This window comes from Lissotriton helveticus, chromosome 3_1, assembly GCF_964261635.1.
Source record: "Lissotriton helveticus chromosome 3_1, aLisHel1.1, whole genome shotgun sequence".
Taxonomy (NCBI): Eukaryota; Metazoa; Chordata; class Amphibia; order Caudata; family Salamandridae; genus Lissotriton; species Lissotriton helveticus.
The window spans coordinates 1,030,463,378-1,030,490,379 of NC_136061.1; the positions used below are offsets into that span (position 1 = coordinate 1,030,463,378).

Consider the following 27,002-nt stretch of genomic DNA (forward strand, 5'->3'; position numbering starts at 1 on the left):
TCCATGCAGGGAGTCACACATCCCCCACCTACCCATAAAGGTACTCAGACAACCAATCAATAACCCATATAGACACTCATGTAGCCACTCGCCAACCCATGCAGCCACTTACACACCAAGTGACAAATTGATTCAGACATTCACACAGATTAGTCACTCACCCATACATTCACTGAGACATGTATAATCACTCACTTATACAGGCAGTCAAACACCCACTGAATCATCCATACAGACACTCATATACCCATTCATTCTTCAATACGTTTTGGCGTATGTATATAGATAGCATTATTAAACTTTTTAGAAACCCTCACAGTCACTGGATGATGTCATCTTGAGGAAATCGAAAATATTTGGCATTAGCATGAGCTGAAGCCATCTTGTTTGTGGCATCCATTTTGTCAGCTATGTAATTTGTCCTTCTTCACTGTTGCTTGCCTTTCTATTCTGCTTGTGTCATCAGCTTTAGTTAATTCCTTATGAACTGAGCCAAAGCAATGTATGAGAAAAGGCCTGTAGCTTCTAGAATGCACCTGGCTAAAGATGTACTTTCTATCACTCTTTGCTACTGTATGCAGTTCTGTTCCCCCCTCCCACTTTGCTGACTAGGTAATCTCCATCTACCCACGTTTGCCGGTAATTATTCCTGTGTATGCTTGTACATTCTATTTGTAACTACATGCTTACCATTGCAGAAACCTCTGTATATAAGCACCATGGTCTGTGTATACAAGCCACGACCTCATGGTTGGTCTCGCTCATGAGTGAAAACACTTGTTATTTTGAATTCCAGCTTCAGTGTCCATCTCTATTTTGTTAGTCTAAGGACCTGTGGACAGAAAAGGGTGAACCCTGCACCGGTGTGCTCATTAAAAAGCACATTTCCACAATCTGTGATGTCATCAGTGATGTCACTGACCATGTCATGAGTGATGTAATATGAGACGTCATCAGTAGTGCATTGGAGGGGCGCGGGTTATAGTTAGCTCGGCTAACTATAACGTCTGAATTTCACAGGTTTTGTACAATTGAAATGTCAGCCTAACTATAACGTTCATGTAACCTGTGTTTTTTTCCATGAATATATATACATAGGACTATAAATATATATATATTTTTACCTTACAATAAAATATACATGTATATATAAATAGACGTGACCTAATAATACTTACCTTAAATAGCTTTTAAATGTGTGGTAAAGGCATACATGGTAAAAGCATATTTGTTGTTAAAAAATGAGCGTAAAAAATGCGTGTTAATGGCATGCGTGGTTTTTTTTTTTTTATTTAAAAAAACTTTTTATTAAAATATAAAAACGTAGAATATACATCTGGCTTTCTGATATACAGTACAAAATGTGGTATGCTTCGCCTTCGTGTTCTCCGAGAAGGAGAGGAGAATAAAAGAAAAAGAAGAAGGAAGAAAGAGAGGGGGGGGGGTTAGTTGTATGTCCTTGGCTTGGGGTCTCGTCAGCTGTGCATCTAGGAGCTCCCACATCTCTTCTTTTGGGTTGTGCTCCTTTGAGAAATTCCCCGTTATGTTGTCTGCTCCTCTGAGAAAGGTGACCCAGTTCATCCATGTTTTAAAATTGGCTTTGGCTGTGTTTTTCCAGTTCGTCAGGATTATTTTTAGGGCTGCTGTGATCAGTAAGTCTAGTAGGTCTCTTTCTTCTTTGCTGTTTAGGTCCGCTGTCATGTGTTCTGTGGCCAGGCTTACAAAGCTGATTGTTAAGTCTTTATCGAATACATCGTTCAGGAAGCTGTTCACTTTCATCCAGAACTTCCTGACTTTAGTGCATCTGAAGATCAGGTGTTCTAGAGTTCCTTCCTCTTTCCGGCAGTTCCAGCAGTCGCCTGATTCTGTGATGCCTATTTTGTGGAGTCTGGACGGTGTCCAGTAGGCTCTGTGGAGTAGCCAGAATTTTGTCTGGGCTAGTTGTGGGGTTATCTTGTTTGTCGATGCCGAGCGCCACATTTTGCCTCGTTCGCTGTCGTTTAGCCGCCTTCCCAGGAGTTGTTCCCACGTGTTCGTTGTTTTCTTATTCAGTGACGATGCGGTTGGGTTGAGGAGCTTGTATATCTTTGCCGTTTGGTGGCCTGCCGAGTTTAGAGTTTGCAAGTATTTGATGATGGTTGGTTCGTCCTTGCTTAGGTTCGCTTTCGTTATGGCTGTTTTGATCTTCAGGAAGGTATAAAGTTCCCGGTTCGGGAGCCCGTGTAGTTGTTGCAGGTTTTGGAATGTTAATGGTGACTGTTTAGTTTCTAGATGGCTTGGGAGGCTTATTCCTTTCTCTATCCATGTATCATTGTGCATTGTTGTTCCTTGGTAGGTTATCTTTGCGTTGAACCAGATCGATTCCCATGTCGTGCCTTTCAGTTTCCGTTCCATACGTTTGTCTATTTTCATCAGTGCCTCCTTTGTGTGTCTCAGTATCGGGTTCAGTCTTTGGGGGTGCTTGTTCGCGGTTAGAAGCGCTACGGGGTTTAGCCCCTCCAGAATGTTCCTTTCCAACTCTAACCAAACAGGTTCGTAGCTTTGGGTGTTGTCTAGCCAGAAGCTTCCTTGCTTCGCTAGGCAGGCTGTTTGGAATTTTTTTTAATTCGCTAGGTTGAGTCCTCCAAGGTCTTTCGTTAATCTTAGCTTCTGTAGGTTGATTCTAGGTTTCTTGCTGCTCCATATGAAGTTGTTTATGAGTTTGTCCAGTTTTTTGTGGAATGTGTCTGTCATCAGGAGCGGTAGCATGCTGAGCGTATAGTTATGCACAAAGACCTGGGCTTAGTGATAAGGAGAACCTCAACACTACAAAGAGCAATGGCGGAACAGGAGGACAAAAGCCGCAAAGGTAACGTCAGACTGCTGGGAGTCCCCGAAGAGGAAGAAGACGCCCCCGGCGCGTGCGTCCTGATGCTGGAGACCATAATTCCGAAGCTTACCGGCCTTAGCTTCGACAGGGCATTCGACATCGAAAAAGCCTACCGCATCCCAGCTAAGAAACAGGCAAACAGCAACATCCCGAGACCAATATTCTGCAAGCCCTTACGAGCCAACCATACGGACGCCATATTCGCTGTAGCTAGGAAAGGCCAGCCAATGTTGATCAATGGCAAGAAGGTGACAATCACTCAAGACTTTTCAAAAATCACAGTTGAAGTAAGGAAAGGGTTCCTAGCCCTACGAGATCAACTGCGCAGAAACAACATCACCTTCACCTTCGCTGGCCCGTCCAGAATGAGGATAACGGACAGACATGGAAGCAAACTCTTTGAGGACCCCAGCGACCTACGGAGATACTTAAAAGGCCCGGAACCAGAGGAAAAGGAGCTATTAAGCCCAGGAGCAAAGCGAAGAGCATCATCGGACGGAGCTGAGGGAGGAGCTGAGGGAGGAGGGGAGTGAAACAAGGGCAAAGAAGAACACATGCCCCCGACCTAAAGCCACAACAGAAACTACTTGCAGGCACTGACAATCAAGAGAACTTAAGTAGAGCAAACTCTCGAGCCAAGCTAGGCGCGACACGAACTAAACTACCTCAGACAACGCACATTGGTGCACGCACATAGACACAACTGCATCTACCTCGACAGGGGAAAGGGAGCAGCTGCGGCCTACCAAGAAGAAGACAACCAGCTATATCCTTTTCAAACCCTGTAACCCAGACCGATTCAGAATAACAATGAGAGACACTAACCGAACTAAGCGTGCCAACACCATGCAAAGACACATGGGCAAGAGCGCCACACCTTCCCAACAGACAGAGACTTGGGGGGGGGGATAGCGGGAGGACCTTTGCTGTCGCACACCCACAATTCCACAGGCGGAAGGTGGGGGGGAGGGAGGGAGGGGGGGTAGGACGAGGGAGAAGGGGGGGACAAGTAGACCGGAAAGCGATTGGTACAGTACGTAAATGTATAACTAGACTATCTTTTTCTTCATATATCTTTTTCCCACCTATCACTCCACTCCCAACACGCCAGTCCTCGGGGGAGGCTCTTAGGAAGATCCAAGGAAGACCAAAAAAACATTCAGCAATGCAGCTAGTGAAGAGCACGGAAGACAGCGATAACACCAGACCACCATGAATAACACACCAAAAGCCAAACTAACCACAAACCTCAAGGTGGTATCCATGAACGTAAAAGGCCTCAACCACCCAGTCAAACGGAGGAAAATACTAGACCACCTAGCCAAACTGAAAGGCGACATCTACACACTGCAAGAAACCAAGCTCCCAGAAGAAGAAGCAAAGCTTTTGAAAGCAAGGTGGATCGGGGAAGTCTTCTGCTCGCCGGCAAATGGGAAGAAACGAGGTGTAATCACCATACTGAGCAAGAAAGCTAACCTGACCGTGAAAAGCTCAAGCGCAGATGAGGAAAGGCGATTACTAATAACGAGCCTACTGAGAGGAGAAGAACAAATACATATAGCCAACATTTACGGGCCGAATTCCGAGGATAAGAAATTCTGGCAGGAAGTGGAAACGATGCTCTCCAACATTCCTCAAGAAGACCTCTTGCTGGTAGCAGGTGACATGAACAGGGTAATGGACCAGGCTACGGACAGACACCCACATAGAATAAGCCACGAATCTCAAAACACCAACACCCTGAAGGACCTGTGCACCAAACTACACCTTGCTGACCCATGGAGGCTACAAAATCCAAGCGCACGTGAATACACCTTTTACTCGCATCCACATAATTCCTACAGTAGGATAGACTACATATTGATGTCTAATACCCACACACACCTAATCGACCACACAGAGATCGCGCCAATAACCATCTCTGACCATGCACACATCACACTATCACTACATGGAAGACACAATGAGAGGCCAACGAGAAGATGGCGGCTAAATGACGACATCCTGCAGAACAAAGACAACGTGAAGGAAATCGAAGACGCAATAAACGAATACCTAGAGTACAATGACAACGATGAAGTAGGGAAAAGCACCATCTGGGACGCCCTCAAAGCTACGCTAATAGGGAAAATTATCAACATCAAAGCAAAAATGAACCGTGGCAGGAACAAGAAGATCAGCGAACTGGAGGAGGTAATAGCACAACTGGAGAGAGGGGACTGCGCCAACATAACGGACAAGAATACCCTGACCACACTAACAAAGAAGAAATATGAGCTGAACAAAATTCTAAGTGAAAGAGCCGGCACGTGGCTGAATAAGTTCAAATCCATAAACTTATGTGCCGCCAACAAGGCGGGGAAACAACTGGCATCATACCTAAAAGCAAAACAGAGGCAACACACAATCGCAGCCATAACAAACAAAACGAATAGGTCCCAAATGACGAACAAAGGTATACTCGAGGTTTTCAGGCAGTTCTACCAGGAACTATACACCGAGGACAAGAACCTAAAAGCAGACGGCGGCACAGCCATGCTCAACGACACCACCCTGCCAGAACTCACTCCAGACGAAAGAACAGCACTAGAAGTGGACATAGCGGACACAGAAATAGAAATAGCCATCAACCAGCTCAAACCGAACAAGGCACCAAGTCCGGACGGGTACACGGCAAAGTTCTACAAGATTTTCAGCCAACAACTAAAACCACTTATGGCGGAAACATACACTCACTGCATACAAAGAGGCAAGATGACTGAGTCCATGGGCGAAGCGAACATCACAATAATCCCCAAGGAGGGGAAGGACCCACAACACCCGCAGAACTACAGACCGATCTCGCTCATAAATGTTGACTGTAAGATATACGCGAAGATACTGGCCAATAGACTGAACAAGGTTCTGCCAAACCTGATCCACAACTCGCAAGTAGGATACATCAAAAACAGGCTATCGCAAGACAACACAAGACTGCTGTGCCATCTCATCAACCACACTACACACAGCAACAAACAGGCGGTGATGATAGCACTAGACGCGGAAAAAGCGTTTGACAGAGTCTCCTGGCCATTCCTAAACAACTGTATGAGCAAGTTCAGGCTAGGGACCAAATACAGATCGATGGTGATGGCCCTGTACAACGAACCAAAAGCAAAAGTGGTAGTAAATGGAAGCACATCGGAAACACTCACACTGGGTAGAGGCACCAGGCAAGGCTGCCCCCTCTCACCAGGCCTCTTCCTTCTAGCACTAGAACCTCTACTAGCCAGAATAAGACACAATAACGAAATAGCAGGCGTCAAAATCAAAGATGGCATGCGTTGTTTTTACCCACGTTCTAACATCATACAACCCTTGAAAGAAAGGAATTTTGGCATGTAATTTAGATATATACATTAGTAAATACCATTCTGCATCAGGCCTATAACAGCAGCATTGAAGATCCTAAAGGTCTGATGCTGTATGAGGATTGGCCAGCTTCTGAGTTAGGAATTAAAGAAGTGGACCATACCATTTGATATGATACAGAAGCCATAATCAGAATTAATATCTTGAGGCTTGATAGGCGACAGCTTTACATAACTAATCCCTTTCCAACTGAAGCTTATATTTCTAGGTCTGGTCTAATAGAGACAGCTATATCTGCCGCTGTAAAGTAGATACTTATATAAATATATAAGGGGACTTTGGGTTAGCCCACTTCGTCAAGCGGTCTTTGCAATTGCCATTTACATTTTTCCTCCATCCACAAAAGCATACAGCATGGAGCAAATGGGTTGGCTCACTTCAGCTATTGCCTCTCCAGCACTTTGAATTTTGGAAGTACAAGTGCACTTCGGTGCCAGACCTAATAGTCCGTTTCCAAATTTATTATCCTTTTTTTCAGCCGTCGTTGTGTGTTGAGCTATATTTTCAGGTTACAGTAATTCAAAGCCAATGGTCCTTTCCTTTTTACCAATAAGATCTAATATGCCTGTGCTGTGCATTTAGACCAACAAGGGTTATTTATGTGTGCTCTAATTACACTTGCCAGCTAGGAAGCTGCTGGACTGTTCTAATGATACTATATGCAACAGTTATTTCTTATCTTAATTTGAAACATTTTATGGCATGCTTATTTATGTCCTTCACATTTAGGCAGCAGCATATTTTTTCCTTCTTTTTATTTTTGTGCCATATGCTTAAAAAATTAAATAGTAACAATTGTACCAGCTTGCAAAGGCCAGATCTACTGGCTTTTTCAAAGTGTGTTTTCTAGCAACATCGGCCAGTTATTTGATCTAGCTTACATTTAACAAAAAAAGGATGATACAAATTAAGGTAAATAATTGACTATATATAGCTAAATATTTATAAGAAACCGATCCATCAGTGCAGTCTATGAAAACTGGAAAACAAGGAGGACACGTCCAGCTGTCAGTATTGGATTGTTTTTCACCAATATTCAAAACAAACGATCTACTAGACAGGTGTACTTCAATAAAAACGCTAATGGGAAAGTAAGAAATATTAATAATTAAAGAGTTCATGGAAAACAACAAATGGCACAGCTTCGCGTCCACCCCAGGACAACTAAGTAACAAGGTTGCTCTGTGATCTGCTCCTTCAAAGGCACGTCTGTGAATCTACGCTTTCCAAGTTACTGCTAATTATATGAAATGCAATTAAAACAAAATTGAAACAATGTGTAATGTACTGACAAAACAAAGCATAATACTTCGGAAATCTGCTTTGTGAATGAAGCAGGGATTTCTACAGAAGAAAACACCAGGCATTCATAAAAATGTAATTAGGGTATTCTTCGAAACATTGTAGATTCATTTCGGAATATTTTCTTTCAAGCATACTGCCCTATTGAATGAGGTGCCTAGATCACTGTTATTGATGCGGGATTGTTATTACTCTGCACGTAAAATGGGCAGAATTATAAAGGGCCTACTATTGCAGAGGTTGCCTACTTTTAGGTGATACCACTTTCCTGCTGCTGTCACTGTTGTTACACATCAGTTTCCTATCTTCGGTGCGCTTTCTTGTTGCTTGTGAAGTGCTACACTGCCCACATAGGTAGGTCCGCACGACGGAAATGTGTGTAATTAATACATGCATTTAAAAATAAAAGTCAATGTAAAGACTTTTTTTTAAATAAATGTATTTGCATAGTTAGTTAAAACCGTTGCAAAGCGCCAACGTGATCAAAAAGCAAAATAAATACGTATGTAAAGGCTTGGATAGACTGTATTTTTATTTACCAATTCATTGGTAATGTCTAGGTCAATCAGTGTGTCAAAACCTTGGCAAGCATCTTGTAGTCCAGACTTAGGGCGTATTACGTCTTTGGTGGTCCTACAGCGGACGCGCAACGCGCGATCCACTGTAGGACAGCCAAAGCTGCAGTGCGACCGCCCACCAGATTAGTAGTTAGATCTTGGTCTGGCGGGCAGTCCTGCAGCGGTTTGACAGCGGCGATCGGTTAGGCTGATAGAAGAGCCTAACATGCAGACTGCCACTCTCAGAGCACAGACTGCACCTTCCTGGACGGACATGCCACATCATGCAGGAACTGGGCTTGCAAAACCAGGGGCCCCAAAAGCGATGCAGTCCACGTAACGAAATTAGTTTTATTTATTTATATGTTTACTTACCTGTAAACCTCCGTATTACATAGTTTACTACCCCCCACCCTGCCCTCCCCCTTCCCACGTCACCACCCGGCAGGTTCTCCCACTACTGACCGACTACTGAACAAAATACCTACACACGCTTCTTCCCAGGGTCGGCTCCAAGAATATGGAACTCCCTACCACCCAAGGTTCAGTCTAACCCTTCGACGCACATCTTCAGAAAATAGGTGAAAAAGATACTTATGAACAAATTCCTCTCATAAAGTCGCTAGGAGCCTGGCCACTGGGCGCAGTGGCTGGCACAATGTCAGTAACATGAATATATAGGGCACAAACACATCCATTCTAGCAGAACCCACACAAACAGTGTCCCCCAGGTACCGGGAACAGAACCGAAGCAAAGCAGATTCTTGAGAAGCCATCGCAGAAAATCTATCCCAGTGACGCATAAACAAATGGCAGTCATTTTATAAGAACTCTGTTACAACATACCATATTTTACGAGAGTTTGTTTAAAAGTTTGTCTATGTTTTGCTAGCTGGTCTTTTTTATGTGTTCAGCTCTTTGTTTAAATTCATCAATCATATGTACAGTGCTCTGATACCCTTGGGCCATGTCCACGCTTTATAAAACACAAAAAATAGATAAGATTCCAGCTGCAGAAGCAGCCAGCCAACATTTTCTGAATCATCCAAAAGCAACATCTATACAATGTGGTCTATTAACCAGAAGCACAGAGATGAATCCCTGCCCGGTTCACAACCAAAGCGTACACCTGTAAACATAAGAAAGTAGATAAACCGAATTGACAGAATATTTCCAAACGCCTCAAAAATATATAGAACTGAAAGAACCCTTCGGAACAGGGACTACATCCATTGCCAGCAAGAAGAACTTGGCATTCAAATATGAATAGGGAATTAGACCGCTTTTTGAGGCCAGGAGAGCACAGCTTTATACTACAAGAAAACCTGTGTTTGCACGCTAAAGCCTCTCGTCTAAGAACCAGGGAATTTGAAGGAAGAACCTTCTGAAAAACCGCAAATAAGGCATGGAGCTTAAATATTTAGATGTTTATGAGCACAGGCGTCCGATGCCACTAGCTAAAGGCTAGAACTGTCCCATGCATAATGTGCGGATAAATAAACACAAAACAGGAAAGACAGGGAGGAAAATACCCATTACCTTTCATGATCTATGAGCATCTCTAGCTATCATCTGTGTTCTACCTCCATTGTTTGTGTCAACGAAAAGCTCACTGGAAACTCATACCACTGCCATATGTTACGGAAATCCACTATCCTGCGTGTGAGAAAATGCAAGTCTGGATTTCTTTTGCCACGGTTTAAAATAAAATATCAAGAAGTGATAAGAAAAAGTCTGCAAAGATCAACCTCTTCAAAATCCCAGACATCAGAGATTTGGTGAAGATCACACTAGCAGGACCCAATAAAGATAATGCATATTTGGATGTGAATCATAAACAATTTGCTCTATCCACATAACTGACCTCCGATCTTTTTTAATCCCTTTTATTGATTCTTAAGCAAAATTAACCACTCAGATGCAGACAAAGAGACAGAAAACCCCATTTTAGTTGTCAATTAAATCAGCTCTGTATTGGGCAGGGATTTACACAGTTGAGCATATAAAAACCACAAAAAACTCAGTCAAACCCGATCACACGTACCTTATGCAGCTTAAAAACATGTGCAAACCTCTCCATCCGACACAGTGAGGCATTCCATTCCACGTAAGTTATACTTCTCAATCACCAATCGGGGTGGTTTATTATTAATCGCCTTAATATGCTGCTCATCCATTAGGGAACATTCCTATACATCTATTTTCCACACTGGAGGTCTTGGTGCCGCCCACTCTTCATGAACACCGTTCCAAGTGCTAATATCCGTTTTCTCATTTTAGTCCCTTTCTTTAAAGGAAATATACCTAACAGGCATTTCTTTGTGGATGCATCCAGCTCTACAACCACCATATGTCCAACCTATTACGTACTTGCCCCCATCATTTTCCAGCCTCATGCAGCTCCAGATCATGTGTAAAGAAAACCTCACCAGGACCGCCACATCTCCCACAGGAAGCCAGTTTATCCGCATATGTCCTCACCAATCTCTGTGGGGTTTGGTACATCTTGTGCTAAAATCACGTATGGGGAGATGCCTTTAACCTGTTCACACGCCTTTTTTTCTCGTCACCTACAGATAAGGCTACAGGGCATTTGTTTACCCATCTATTTTATGCTTTCTCAGTACTGCCCTCTCTATCTTCAGCTAATGTAGGATAGAGCAGTGAGATCAATCTCTTGATGCCTCCCAAATCCAATATTTGCCTCATGAGGATCAGCTATGGTGCAGCCTCTGGGAATGTATTCCATATGATTTGCACAGCGTGTTCTATCTTAGCAAATTTTACAATTTGCCCCAAGCCCATTCCAAACAATGCTTGGACCTGCGCATATGAAACAAATCCCATTTAAGTAAAGGTCTCCCATCATATTACATCCTCTCACTCGTCAACGCTGGAAGGACATATCCCTATGTATATCCTGAAATGGTCGTAGCACGAGCAATGGGATGTCCACTGCAAATGGGGATCTCCTTAAGACCTGCAGCACCTCTTTGTATACAATTATCCCATCTGCCATACCAAGTACTGTAACTCCTGTGGTACACCTTGTCCTGTCAGAAACAGATCTGGAAGGGTATAGTCTCCAGTTGTTCCTGCCATTAGTGACTTTCCCATTTCAGGCTCTGCACAAACCAATGAACTGTATGCTGCAATTGGGTGTCCGCTTAACATAAAAAGCAGTCAGGGCGATTTTAAGTGTGGGCAGCTTTACTCTACTCCTCTTTCCTGTCCACATCACGTCACTAAAGATGCTCTCTATAATGCAAAATGTGGTCAGGCGTATAGGGCACATGGTGTTCTGGAGTAACACTATCTTTGACAACAAAATTTGAATCAAGGCTGCTCACCATCCTGCCCATGTTTCAAATGCATTTCTCTTTTGGATCTCTACAGACCCAGATCCCCAAATATCTGAAACTGACAGCTTCCCATTCTAGGACCAGGTCCAGAATCTGGGTGTTCAGTACTGTTCCCTATCTGCCCAGAGGTAAGACAATTAATTTACTCTGATTTTTCTTTAACTCCAATATTTTCCCAAACTCTTCGAGCTCAGTAGTCATATGTGATACTGATTGCATTGGATCTTTCAGATATAGTAATGTATCATCTGCGTATAAGGATATATTTGGCTCTGTGATCCCGCTTGAATTTCCTAAGCCCCGAAACTCTATTGCAGTCTAGCAGCGTGTGGTTCCACTGCAAAGCAAAGAACACCCCACTTTCTAATTTCCATGCCTCCGAGAATCCCCCCGCGTGTCTGTACTCTAGCAGTTGGGTCAGCATAGAGCAGATTCACCCACCTTATTAAATTAGGGACATATATATATCTTCCCTATCTGTCTCATAAACCTTCATCACCAGAACAAAGATGTCTTGAATGTAGTGTTTGGGCATGCGCATAGAACAAGATATGTCTAGGCTTGATACAATCAAGATAATTGTATCAAAATACTGCCCAAGCGGTTCCATAAACGAATGCCACACAATTATTATACGGTAGCTGCCTATGATATGGGGACACCGACACAGTCCCTTGGCCGCAACACAAACTGATGCGAAGATACTTTAATTTGAGAATTGATCTGGGCATTCCCTAGTTATTAACATCTGGTCACCAAAGTGGAGCTATAAAATTGATATTAAAAGAGAATTGCAGAGGTTAAGTAAAAAAAGTATGATGAGTAATGTACTTACATCTCCAATACCATTTCTTATCATGGGGCCAATTCACAAAGACTCAAATCTGACTCTAAAAAGTAAGCCTGTGTGTGGGTGCAGATATAATACTTTTTGCAATTCCCATACATTTCTAGTGATATGGCTAAAAAGCTCCGTAGGGTCCAGGTTTCTGGATGAACTATTGGGAATGCTCTGTGACATCTCTTGCAGGCTCCTATTCTCACTACACACAATTCTACAGGGTGCAGAATAACCCACAGAGGGAATGAAGTCAGCTGGGAAAAAGACACACTTTTCCATTTTTTTCCTCTGGAAAAACCATTTTCCCTGCTGAGATAGCCCTTCCCCTGCACCCCATCAAATTTGAGGGTGATCCATTCCCTCCCGTCATGAAAGGGAAGTAGCCGGTCAATTTCAGGGTGGGAAAGGGCTGGATCAGAGTGTGCAAATGGGGCCTTAACAAACGTACAAGGCTAACCAACCACGCCTGCTTCTGCTTATTGCCCATTCCTTGCAAGGATTTCTCTGCACTCCTGGTAGAATAATACACAGAAGTAGAACCATTTGTGCCTGTCAGAAATCCTTTGGTGAATTATTAGTGGGCATAAACCATTGATGCAGACAGAACCATGCTCGATAGCTTCTACACGCCAATGCCTTGTTATCGACAGCTGAGGATCCTTTTTTTTTTTAAACCGCTATAAGTTGCAGCAAACACATTGTATTCATCAATAATCCATAAACTATCGGGATTGCAGTTAAATATATGTAGGTTTCTAAGTATGTACCATATTTAACACCGCTGGAATCAGAGGCCTCTATCATCTTTTATTGTGGGTGAGTTTTAGGGCAGCCATGGTTCATAAAGGTGAAAAAGGCCACACCCGGAAATACTGAACATCTGTAATAACATTCTTGTGAAAAGTAATCCTTGTCATCTCTGCCATGTATAGGGCCTAGTGTAGCCTCAACCTTGTGCTGCATGGACAAACCTGTGGTCTGGCTGGTAGGCCCTCGCTGCTCTACTATAGATAAGGGAGGCAACACAGAAACAACAACAGGATGACACAGCGCACACACTTGGTAAATACACCAACAAATAGCAATGAAATCATTGGGGAAAAATGGCTCCACCAGTCGCCTTGGTGAATTCTATGACCCGACAGTGAAAACCTACACATAAACCCCCACAACAAACGCATAGAAGCCCCCCTCTATGTCCTACACTTGCAAATAATGCCCCACCCAGATCCTGCTACGTAAGACGTCATCTGTCCTTCTTCCAATACATACTTTTTATAGTAAGACTGAAGTGATCAGTCTCTTGATAATGAATATTTCGAAATGAAGGTTTACTTGTCAGCAGCACTCCTGTGTTTTCTCCCTATGCCTGAGCCACCAAAACACGGACATAAGAAGGCCAAAGCTTTTATTACTCAGGTTCAGGTTCATACGTCTTTATTTCGAGATATTTCATCTTAAAAGACAGTCATAAAAAACTCGACACTAAACATAATACTGTGAGTACCCTTATAAAAACTGTCAAACATTGTAAAAAAAGATATTAAACACAAAAATTAAATCCTAACACAATACATCTCTAAATAAATCAACTAAAGATGTCATACAGAAAAGATAATGTGACAATGAATAAAACATGATTAAATTAGAAGACGTACTGAGATATATATACACAATTATAATACAATTAGTCAGCTATCTGTTGGGTGCTTAGCTCTAATAATCCACGACCACCCTAAAAACTTTGCTACAGCTCTGGCCACAGGATCTGTTGTATTGGTCCTCATTAGCCATAAGGCCTCCAGCCACACTTGTGTTCTCATATTTGTACAGATTGGTTTTAAACATTTTCTCCGAGGGGCTAAGTATGCGGGGCAAACAAAGAAAACATGGCCTATTGACTCTTTTTGATCCCTGCACCATGGGCAAAACTCGTTAGGCTGTCCCTGCCATTTAGTAGTAAATGATCTCAGCGGAAGCGACCCGACCCTAAACTGGTGATATAGCTTTCTATCACCACTCTTGGTGATGATATCCCAGTAATCCTCTAAAGAGGGGTCGAGCTTATGTACCAAGAATCTACCAGTCAGAGTGGTGGGGTCTGTCTGAGTGATGAGGTATTGTCTAATAGTAGCCCAATAAAGTGCTTTGAAATCCTTTTTAGAGGGAAAAGCATTATTTTCAGGGGCCGTCTGGTTTAGGCCCATAGTTTCCAGTAGTGATCTGACTTGTCTAAACCAGGGGAGGTTACCTGATCCCACTATGGATCTAAGGTCCGAAATTTCATTAGCAAAAAGTGCCAGTTCCGGAGTTGTCCATATCCTCCTCCATAGAGCTATTGTTCTAAAACGGGCAACATCATCGATAGAGTGACAACCCAGGTCAAGTAGCAGTGGCTTCATGGGGCTGGATTGGGGAAGACCAACCAAATTTCGAAGAAATTTATTTTGAACTCTGACTAATGAGGAAAGGTCCGTGTGGGCCCATAGGTCCGCACCATACAGGATTGCTGAGCTTATTTTGGCATTATATATTTTTAACGCAGGACCTATCCTTTTTGTCAGAGAAGATCTCTGTTCCTTAATTAAGCACCCTATCAGCTGAGCAAACTTAAGGGAAAGTACATCAAGCTGGGGTTTCCATCTAAGCCTATTTTCCAATACGACCCCTAAGTATGTCATAACTTTCACCTGCTCTAACCCATGACCGTTCATGCTAACATGACCAGACAACGGCCTATTTTTAGTTAGCACCATGAATTTTGTCTTGGTGACATTGACCTGTAGGTCATTATGTTGGCAAAATTCCTCGAACTTGTTTAATGCGGTCTGGAGGCCCTTCTGAGTTTTAGAAAGAATAAGGGTGTCATCCGCAAAGATGAGAAGCGGAAACCTAGTACCACCTAAGGCTGGGGCATCTGTTGGTGTTTCAGCAAAGTACTGCACGACCCTATTAATAAATAACAAAAACAGTGTCGGTGCAAGTACGCATCCCTGACGTACACCTCGGGTGACAGGAAATCTCTCAGTAACCTGCCCCTGAGTTCCCCACCTGACCTGTGCAAAATTTGCATCATGTAGTCTTTTTACTATTTCCAAAAGATCAAGTGGGATACCCAGGGTTCCTAATGCGTCCCATAACTTAGCTCTTGGAACTAAATCAAATGCAGACTTTAAGTCTACAAACGCTGCATAAATGGTTCCAACACCCAGGGTAACCACCTTCCAATAGATTAAAAGAAATCTAAACACCTGGTCGATCGTACTGACACAGGATCTCAAGCCTGCTTGTAAGGGGGACAGAACGGTCTCTTGGACTATCCAATCCTGAATTTTAGCTAGCACCATCGTAGCTATAGTTTTCTGAATGGCGTCTATTAAACTGATGGGGCGGTAATTCCCCGGGGCCGAGCGATCCCCCTTTTTGAATATTGGTAAAATTTCCCCCCCCCCCGCCAAGAATCTGGGATTGGTGCCCCATTCACCATGGTATTAGCTAATAGGGAAATATATGGCACCCAATTCAGAGAATCGTATTTAAATACGTCGGCCGGAATGCAGTCCATACCTGGCGCTTTACCGCTTGAACCGAACCTAGTGCATTCTCTACATCTTTACACTTGAACACTAAAGAGAGGCACGTAAATGAAGACTTTAAGGGGGAGTCAACAGAAACACAAACTGTTTCTGGTTCAGGACCCCTAAACTGGGACTCAAAATATTCGACCCAGTCAGCTGCAGACACATGGTTTGCTGGGACTTGCAAGTCTGCAGTGCTTCCCCATTTGACAATCTGCCAGAACTTAGTCTGATTTCTGATCTACTTGCCTCTAATAAGTCCTGCCAATGATGATCGTCCCAATCCTTCTTAGCCTGCCTTTGGTTTTTTTTATACTCTAGCCTTGCTATCCTGATATTTTCAGTACCGCGCAATATTAAAGCTTTAACCAGAGAACTATATGCCAAACGGTACGATTTATTTTACCATTTGTTCCCTGTTTTTTTTTAATAATAGTTTGCCAGGTTTAACACTTTTAGAAAAAAGGGTTTTCAGGTCTCTAAAAAGCTGCTCATGGAGTGCACTGGCATTCGCGATTTGATCCTCTTGTTCAACCAGTGCCTGTAAGGTGCACAGAGTGGTAGCGACCTCATGAGAGATCCTACCTAAAATTAGAGGATCATCGACTACCCTATTCCACTGAACCCTACACCTATCGTTTGTATGAAGGGTCTCTGCGGTGGAAGTCTCGCTAGGTTCAATACTCTCCAGGATGCCCTCGATTTTTAGAATAAGAATGAGTGGGTTATGGTCACTCTCGGGGCGAGCAGAAATTATCATGTCCTCTAGAAAAGACCAGTGCTCAGCCTTAATAAGAATATAATCAATTCAACTAGAATTAATACCATTGTCGAATGTTACCCGGCCAATTTTGTCAGAATGTGATCAGCCATTAACGGCTCTCAACCCCCACTCAAGGCACAGGCCCAACCACTGTAAGGCAGCCTCAGTCCACTTCTTAATGGGTTTTAGTTCAAGGTATGGGATGTTCCATTGTGCATCTTCCTCTGCAAAGATATCTTCCCCCTCAAAAAAAAGGTGTTCAAATGTACAGTTAAAGTCACCTGCCATAACCACAAACTTTTCCCTTCCAATTGAGTTAAGGAAGAGATCTATTTCGTTTATAATACCCGGACTCCGCCCACCAGGCAGACCACGAGCATAGATATTAACAATAATAATCTCCTGTCAATTGGGCCGGGACAACTTTATCACAAGGATGTCCGGGTTATGCACTATTATCTCAGTTGGCCTAAGCTAAGCGACTGCCTAACCCATATAATTAAGCCACCTGACGATCTGCCCCTTAAGCCTCTGGTAGCAGGTTTAAAAAAGTTAAGATACCCCAAACGATAAATGGGGTCCGGAGCCCAGCTTTCTTGGAAAATTAAAATGTTGTGGTCGTCCACACAATCGGCCCACTCGCTTATAGCACTTTTACTCTTCAACCCTGCAATATTCCACGAGGCAATTTTACGCAGGGCGTCCTGGTTTAAGGGCTGAATTTGTACAGACTCCCTCGAGATTGACACTGGATACATACCACCCGCTATGGGGGGGCTCTCTAACCTAGGAACCCAGGGACAACGTATCTACCGCATTACCGGCCTTCAGGCCAACCCCGACCGTATCCAAAGCATTTACTTCATAGAGTACATTCTTCACCCCAAGGCATACACATGGTGCTGTACAACTATCCACAACGGCACCAACCACTGTTCTGCCATCCACTGAGTGGTCCCTTACACAGCTAGAAAGGCTTCCTTAAGAAACCCTACCCATTGGGTAAGTCACTACAATGCCACCAATAGCGTTAACAAGTCAGTCCACCCCCTCTAAACCTATAAGTGGGTCATATCGATTAGTCAAGGGGAAATAATGCTCCACTCTGTCAGAAGAATTTTCACCATAAGGTCTCCCATTTCGAGAATAGTGTAGAGGGTAGGATGGACCACAATTCGCATGGGCATAAAAGTAGTTTAGGCCTAGGGATTGGATATCTCCCACTCTCCCAAACCTAGGTTCTCTACGAATATACTCTACAACTCAGGGATCTCTAAAGTTCACGATGACACAATCACCCTCTAGATCCTTAATACTATGACCCACCCAACTCACCCTCCTCACATTTAGTATCTCTGTATTGGAAGAGGGAGGGAGTGTTCTATTCTTGTTAAGCCAATAGATGACCTTGTTTTTCAACTCCCTGTATGATTCTACTTTCTCAGCCCCAATTCCAGGTACTCCCACCAGTATAATCGTGTATGGTACTGACTCAGGGGGAAGGTTTACACAGGGGAGCCGCTGTTTGGTACCCTCACTTCCCAAAAAAGTATGCCCGTTTGGCTGACTGTCTACTGGTTGTACACATGGTACAGGCTGTGATGAAGCCGCCACCCCTGCCCCCGTGCCCCTGTTCCTAATGGAGCTTGATGGATTGCTCACTACAGGGCGCTTCTCCATACAAGGTTGGGAAGGTTGGTTAATGGGCCTATCAGTAATAATAACTGGTTGGGCAGCCCTAGTACAACCACTGTGCCCTGGGACTTCGGAAACAGGGACTAAGGCCTTATGGCCCTCCATAACTGTCGCAAGCATTTCAAGCTTGCTAGTATTCACAGTAACTAACTTTTCGAGCTGATCGAGTTTGGAATTAATCATTCTCGTTCTCTCCAGTAAGGGCAGCATCAGGGATTTAACTAATATTTCCATTTTTCCTAAAAAACCCTCATTAATGCTACCTTGGAGAGATAATTGAGTAAGGCCTGGGGAGGCCATAAACGGCCTAGGGGACTGAACTGTAGGGAGTGCGACAGGGCTTGGGTTTATGTTTCTAAAAATTTTGGCAGGGCCACCCTTCTGAGAACCACCCCCTCTTTTCCTTTTGCTAGTATTAGGATTAGCTATAGGATTTTTGCTCGCTGGTACCACCGGAATTCGGGCTTTAGGAGGGGGTCTATGTGGTGAGGGTGATTTGGAAGCTCTACAACGCGAGCCACTAGAAACAGAACTAATAGATGATGAGCATAATATGGAACAAGCCAGTGATTTGTCAAGCTCTACAAGCGGGGAGCTAGGTCTTGGACTCGGAACGACTAAAGGATTTATTGGACCAAGTTGTTCAGGAGTAACCGCTGCCCCAATAATACCTAATGATGAGCGCTTCCCCGTTAAAAGATCTAGGGATAGGCGTTTCTCGGTAAGGGCTATTTCTTATTCTAGCACCACTGATGCCCATTTAATAAATTGATCAATAGTACCACTAACCACCCCACTAGTAGTAGAAAGAGTAATATTTCGACCCTTCCTAGAGCGTAGTGCCATTGTAACTGATATCCAAAGGGCACTAACACTAGGGAAGGTACAAAAAAAATATACACAAGAAAATTAATATAACATAACTGTGGGGAATAGTGACCTAAAATACAATCAACAAGACTTTGCCCAAACCCAAAAATAAGGTGGAAGGCCCAGCCCGGCCTCGTTCGTCCTCGGACGGCCTCAGACGGTCCCGCCCTTGTCCCGGGCTTCGCCCGGGCTCGTCCGCGCGCATTTCACGATGCGCGCGGGAAACTTAAATATATAGATCAGGCGGCGGGCTAATCAGGGGAAGAGGCACCAGCTAGAAACTAACAGAGGATGCTGGTCCTCGCAGTTCCTTGAGCCCGTATCCGCACTGGAGCAGTCCGAGTTAAAATCACACCCCTCCGGCAGTAAAAAACAAAGGTGTCCCAGCACAAGCCAAGGGTCGATTCGCAGGAAGCAGTCAGCGAGCGGCACCCACTCACAATACCAATAAACTACAACTTCAACATGTGGGTTCTATGTTACATGAGGCCAGACGCGTCCTTGTACATGAATACCATAAGGTACCGAAATGTAATTTCATTAAGGTGGGGGTATGAGTTATTCCTCGTGAGAATTAGTGCAGTCTGATTTTCACAAAAGTGTGCAAGACAGGCCCTAGCCTGCGACTAAAACTTCCACAGTTTTCTCTACTTTTGTATGCGCTTCACTACTGCCCACAGACGAGCTCCAGAGAAAATTGTTTCTTGTTGCCCTTGTGGAGGACTGTCAGGCTTAACCCTCTACTTGCAGACTGGACAACCTCAGCGAGAATAGGGTTGGGGTAAAGGTGCAGGGGCAGTGTTACACTTTTATCATTAGTTTCTTCTCATGGACACAGTTTCGATGTGGCAAAAATCACTTCTTGAAATTATGTGGATGCTTGGGGCCCTTGTCATGCTTATTGCACCCCTGACTCCAACTCGAGGTAGGCGTAAGTTTATACGTGCAAGGATTGTGGAAACCGGTACTGCAAATCTTCATGAATGTCCACAACTGAAGCTTTTAAAGTGCGAGCCACATTTGTGAAGCAAATACCCATGAAAATGTCAAGGGAACACCCATTTTCCCAACTCCTCCCTACAGTCACAACTACAGAAAAAGCACTGGCAAAACCAACCTGAAGGCTTTTGGCTTTCCCAATGTCTTTTAGCCATGTTGTACAATAACGTGGCTGGGCAGCATGGCTGACAGTAAAGTTAGGAAAAAAGTGCAATGATGTGGCCACTACTGGCCGCAACACAGACAACAGGAGGGAAGAAGTCACATGGACAGGGGTGGGAGAGGAAGAAGCAAAATGGCCAACAAACTCGATTTTGGTACCCATAAAAAGATATAATACATAGCTGAATCAAACCAGCCCATAACAAGTATGTTTTTTTTTTGCAAGGAAGAAAGGAAGAATAAAAAAGTATAATTTTTTTAGACCAGCTGTGTATGGCACTATGTTAAAACGGATGTATGACTGCCTCAACAAGGGACAACGAAAACAAAAAAACACAGAGCTTATGGCGTTACTCATATTTCAATTATAGTTACAGATACAGTGACCATTCATAGAATATAAGCCACAAGACGAATTATCTCATAGCATTTCAGCAATTATAAATGAGGGTGAAGGGTTGAGCCTACCCCCACCAGGTTGAACCTTGCATCTACATGTGCTACTTTGAAATCACACACCCGATGAAGAACGTTCACCAGCAGACTGGACTGTAGAAGTCATAGATTGTGGGATAAAGAAGGGGGTGAACAAGGCTTTCGCTCCTCTAAGCGTTATCGTGATTACTGTGACCTATCTTTCCTTGGAGCTTTCCTGGAAACAGCTCAAATCAGTATCATCACACCCTTCTTTACAAACATTAATCAGCAGCTAGGGTGGCCTGCGCCAAAAGCATAGAGCGTCCACTCATCGGTTGATTTTTTTGGGGGGCACTTCCTAACATGTGCACATGTGGCATAAAGGCCCCACAGGTTTGAAATCCAGAAGCGGTCCCTTTGTTTCCTGGTGCGTGACCGGCTACCACAATACCCACTTGTTTAGGTGGCTCAGGCTAGGAGCTGAACCCTTGTTTCTGTTCCTCACAAAAACACAGGGAAACAGTACTGTTTTGTGAGAACCCTATTGCTTAGTCGTGAAGCGCAGTGAGCCCCACAAACAAATAATGGATGATTGGCTGGCTTGCAAGAAGTAACCTACAATCCATACTTTGTAGCGCTTTCAGGTGACGGCTGCGAAGAGGTGCTAGTGCTAAATAAAATACTAATAAATCTGAATAAGTTAACATTTCTAGAGTAATGCCCAAGAGGCACCACCATGCCTTCTCTTGTTCATACAGACATCCATCAATGAAGATGCATAGGTAAAATAATTGTTGTTCATATACCACTCCCTTTCAGGGTTTTGCAGCTTACAAGAAAAACAAGCGCCCTTGGAAGACAAAGCCTGACATTTGACCTAGGTCTTTGAATGCACAGCAAATGTGATGAGATAACAACAAGATTTAACTGCCTGTTTATAGAAAGGGAACAATCAGAAGGATAAGACAGTGCCTGGCATTTGACTTCGGTCTTTTAAAGCCCATACAATGTGACGAGATTAGGACAAGATTTATAGGCCTGGTTATTATAGAAAACGAGTTTATGGAAGAATACAGTAAACACAACTTTGGAATTTATAGGGACAAACTGAACCTGGACAGCTGAAAGCAAATAAAGCCAGCAAATGGAAAACAAGAAAACATGAGCTACAAAGCCAATGGCAAGCCACAGCCGGAATGCATTCCCAGGTCAAATTTCTGAAACTTCCCAATATGTATTTTGTAGGCTGAGACCTAAAAATCACCAAATTGGCAGAGTTTCCACTATCATAAGTACTATTTTCACATTGTAAAATCTGCACTTCTTGCAGGCGCCACTTTGCAGTATATAAACGGTATTTACATGTGCAAAATGTTTCTGAATTAGCCCATCAGATATTTTGTTTTTCTTCAATGAATGTACATCCCATTTTGAGACACACTAGAGGACATGTTTGCCATACCTCCTAAATCTAGAAAGAGATTGTATCTCTGAAGTACGTTACTATAGAGAATAACAATATGATAGCTAACTGCTGATTAACAGTGAAGCATCAGACAACCACTGCCCGCACTCCAACTAATGTGCCAATATCACCCCCAAGTCGCCTCCTACGCTATTGTGTCATGCTCGATGAGAGGTCTCCTTGGTTGGCCTTCAGTATCTTTGGTCACCTGAGAGTGTTGCTCCTGTAATTCTCTAGAAATTGAACTGCAAGATCAATGGACACCTGTATTTCCTGACATCAGAGCAAGAGGTCGATATATGTACTACAAGTACCTCTATTTTGGGACCATTCCACCAAATGAACCAGTGAGTGAAAAATAGTGTTTGCGTCCCTAAACTTGTATAATGTTTACAATTAGCCTATAGACGTCAGTTAGGGGTGTCCAGGAGACTCGGCTTACTCTGTGCTACCTCTGCCAATGGATGTATGATAGTACAACGTGATCATTTTGATCGCGGTATTTTACATCGCGGTTTTTACAACGCAAGTTGTTACAACGACTTGCGTTGGAGGGCGCTGGATTGAGGATTAATATGATTTTCTATTCCAACTCCAACCCACGTAACAGTAGGGAAGGTGTTGGAATAGAAAATCACACTATTCCTTAACCAAGAGCACCATCCAGCGCAAGTCGTAGTAATGACTTGCGTTGTAATGGCTGCGTGGTAAAGGTTGTGCAGTGTAAACACCGCTTTCTAAACGATGTTTCCCTCTGGCAATACCTTTGTAATTATCTATAAAATCATGATGGTAGGGGCTTACTGTGACCTATCTTTCCTTGGAGCTTTCCTGGAAACAGCTCAAATCAGTATCATCACACCCTTCTTTACAAACATTAATCAGCAGCTAGGGTGGCCTGCGCCAAAAGCATAGAGCGTCCACTCATCGGTTGATTTTTTTGGGGGGCACTTCCTAACATGTGCACATGTGGCATAAAGGCCCCACAGGTTTGAAATCCAGAAGCGGTCCCTTTGTTTCCTGGTGCGTGACCGGCTACCACAATACCCACTTGTTTAGGTGGCTCAGGCTAGGAGCTGAACCCTTGTTTCTGTTCCTCACAAAAACACAGGGAAACAGTACTGTTTTGTGAGAACCCTATTGCTTAGTCGTGAAGCGCAGTGAGCCCCACAAACAAATAATGGATGATTGGCTGGCTTGCAAGAAGTAACCTACAATCCATACTTTGTAGCGCTTTCAGGTGACGGCTGCGAAGAGGTGCTAGTGCTAAATAAAATACTAATAAATCTGAATAAGTTAACATTTCTAGAGTAATGCCCAAGAGGCACCACCATGCCTTCTCTTGTTCATACAGACATCCATCAATGAAGATGCATAGGTAAAATAATTGTTGTTCATATACCACTCCCTTTCAGGGTTTTGCAGCTTACAAGAAAAACAAGCGCCCTTGGAAGACAAAGCCTGACATTTGACCTAGGTCTTTGAATGCACAGCAAATGTGATGAGATAACAACAAGATTTAACTGCCTGTTTATAGAAAGGGAACAATCAGAAGGATAAGACAGTGCCTGGCATTTGACTTCGGTCTTTTAAAGCCCATACAATGTGACGAGATTAGGACAAGATTTATAGGCCTGGTTATTATAGAAAACGAGTTTATGGAAGAATACAGTAAACACAACTTTGGAATTTATAGGGACAAACTGAACCTGGACAGCTGAAAGCAAATAAAGCCAGCAAATGGAAAACAAGAAAACATGAGCTACAAAGCCAATGGCAAGCCACAGCCGGAATGCATTCCCAGGTCAAATTTCTGAAACTTCCCAATATGTATTTTGTAGGCTGAGACCTAAAAATCACCAAATTGGCAGAGTTTCCACTATCATAAGTACTATTTTCACATTGTAAAATCTGCACTTCTTGCAGGCGCCACTTTGCAGTATATAAACGGTATTTACATGTGCAAAATGTTTCTGAATTAGCCCATCAGATATTTTGTTTTTCTTCAATGAATGTACATCCCATTTTGAGACACACTAGAGGACATGTTTGCCATACCTCCTAAATCTAGAAAGAGATTGTATCTCTGAAGTACGTTACTATAGAGAATAACAATATGATAGCTAACTGCTGATTAACAGTGAAGCATCAGACAACCACTGCCCGCACTCCAACTAATGTGCCAATATCACCCCCAAGTCGCCTCCTACGCTATTGTGTCATGCTCGATGAGAGGTCTCCTTGGTTGGCCTTCAGTATCTTTGGTCACCTGAGAGTGTTGCTCCTGTAATTCTCTAGAAATTGAACTGCAAGATCAATGGACACCTGTATTTCCTGACATCAGAGCAAGAGGTCGATATATGTACTACAAGTACCTCTATTTTGGGACCATTCCACCAAATGAACCAGTGAGTGAAAAATAGTGTTTGCGTCCCTAAACTTGTATAATGTTTACAATTAGCCTATAGACGTCAGTTAGGGGTGTCCAGGAGACTCGGCTTACTCTGTGCTACCTCTGCCAATGGATGTATGATAGTACAACGTGATCATTTTGATCGCGGTATTTTACATCGCGGTTTTTACAACGCAAGTTGTTACAACGACTTGCGTTGGAGGGCGCTGGATTGAGGATTAATATGATTTTCTATTCCAACTCCAACCCACGTAACAGTAGGGAAGGTGTTGGAATAGAAAATCACACTATTCCTTAACCAAGAGCACCATCCAGCGCAAGTCGTAGTAATGACTTGCGTTGTAATGGCTGCGTGGTAAAGGTTGTGCAGTGTAAACACCGCTTTCTAAACGATGTTTCCCTCTGGCAATACCTTTGTAATTATCTATAAAATCATGATGGTAGGGGCTAGAACCAAAGAATACCAGGTACTTGAGTACTTTTCGTAGTTTTCCCTCCTAATCCATGATTAGTTAATAGGATACTCTTGAAGTGCTAAGAGTGGGAGAAGGAGTCAAAAGGTACGTGACATCACTTCCACCAGCCATAGTATTCTAGTTAATCGACGGTACAAGATTGTGCTGCCATACACGATTCACAAGAGAAGACTGAACCATTGAGTTTTTGCACTGAATTTGTAAATATATGAATTGCTCTATTTTTATGGATGGATGTAAATTTGTATGCCTTTTATGATTTTAACAAATCGAATAAAGTGTATTTGACTGACTGACTGAACCATATGCTTAAAAAATACCAAAGTGTACGGCGTCTAAACTCTATAACAGCAAAGTGACTTCCAAACATCACAGTCACATAGTGTCAAATGTGCTTCTTTTCTCCAGTATAGGATAAAGGGGCGCGCATACCAGCCTAGATGAACATCTGCAATTTGCAAACTGCACACTTTACTCAGCGGCATGCACCAAGCCCACCGATCTGCCTTATTCTTTTTCCTTTCTAAAGGTAATATATATCGTTTCAAATCCTTTTTATTTTTCATTTGAATTCTTCACTCATGTTTCCTACGAATTTATATTATGCAGAATGAGTAACACGTGTGACTTGCATCGGATTTCCTACTTAAACTATGGTGTAATCAATTCCGTAGGCAATTTGGAGCAGTTACTTTCCCCTAGCCCCTTTACTGCACCTAGCTTAAGAAACCTTAGTTTCTCCATCAGCGCTGCCACGGGCAGCCCCTGTGTGGGCGGAGTGGCCATCAGTCCCGCCAGCATCTGTATGGAGAACATACTCTTAAAATACATATAACCACCACAGCGGACTCTGGAGAGAACATAGATTCTCTTCGGCTTTTATAAGGAATATTCTCTGTATCTAAACCAGTCAGCTGTAGGTCAATGCAACACCCCCAATAGCTCATTGTATTTTTTTTTCTTTTTCAGACACGCCGTCATCTCTTTGCCAGTCATCACCATCCTGTACCCTGGGAAGATGCTCGTTATCACAAGTCAGCATCATCAGCACCTGCAGATGCCCTATCCCTCCCCACGTGCACAGTCTACAGTACATTAGACACGTTCAAGATCGGTCACCTCGCCGGAATGTAAGGTCCGGCCACAGATGGAGCCCCTCTCCCCTTCCCGTGCCCCTCCCGCCCCTCCAGCTGCAGCCTCCATCATGAACATACATGCACCTGCAGAAACGCACACATCAGAATCCCCACATCAAAGGCTGGTACCTTTTATCTAAGCAGGCAATCCATTCGGCAGATGAGGAGTGGGGGGTGTGACTGGCCACCATGTTGTGAGCGATGCCAGCACAACCTTGCGGGGTCTGGCAATACGGCTTCCTAAAACTACTGCTGCAATATCAGCTGTCTCAGCGTTCAGATATCCTGCCCGCTGAGGATGCTCTGTGAATCACACATACAGCGAAAGGACGGCGCCGTGCACGCTCCAGAGAGGAAAGAACGTCGGGCGCTGCATTTCTAAGGCAGATACAATGCAGTGTGTAATGCACGCACAGGGCTGACAGCGCTGCCGCAGACCCTCTCTGCCTCTGCTGAACTCTTCCAGCAGAGCACGGAGGAGGGAGGGGCGGGCGGGCTGAGGTGCTCGGAGCTGCGCTATGGCTACCCAGGAGGCACATATTTATTTCCGGAGTCTCGAAATCGGATTGCTTTTTTTTTTTTAAATACTAGACATCCTAAGACTTTGCCCCTTTTTTATTGCTCACTTTTGTGGAATTTAAAAGCAACCCTGATTGATCATTTTCCATCAGTCAACGTGGCATTTA

The 27,002-nt window shown here is 43.5% G+C and overlaps 1 protein-coding gene across 1 annotated transcript in view; it reads right to left on the bottom strand.

Moving 5' to 3' along the window:
• Positions 1 to 26,742, bottom strand: part of RAPGEF4 (Rap guanine nucleotide exchange factor 4) — a 980,403-nt gene extending 953,661 nt beyond the window's left edge. Inside the window, exon 1 of the mRNA XM_078681557.1 lies at positions 26,446 to 26,742. Within this exon, the coding sequence (XP_078537683.1) occupies positions 26,446 to 26,507 (62 nt within the window). The 5' untranslated portion in view covers positions 26,508 to 26,742. The remainder of the gene's footprint in view (positions 1 to 26,445) is intronic.
• Positions 26,743 to 27,002: the final 260 nt, after the last annotated feature.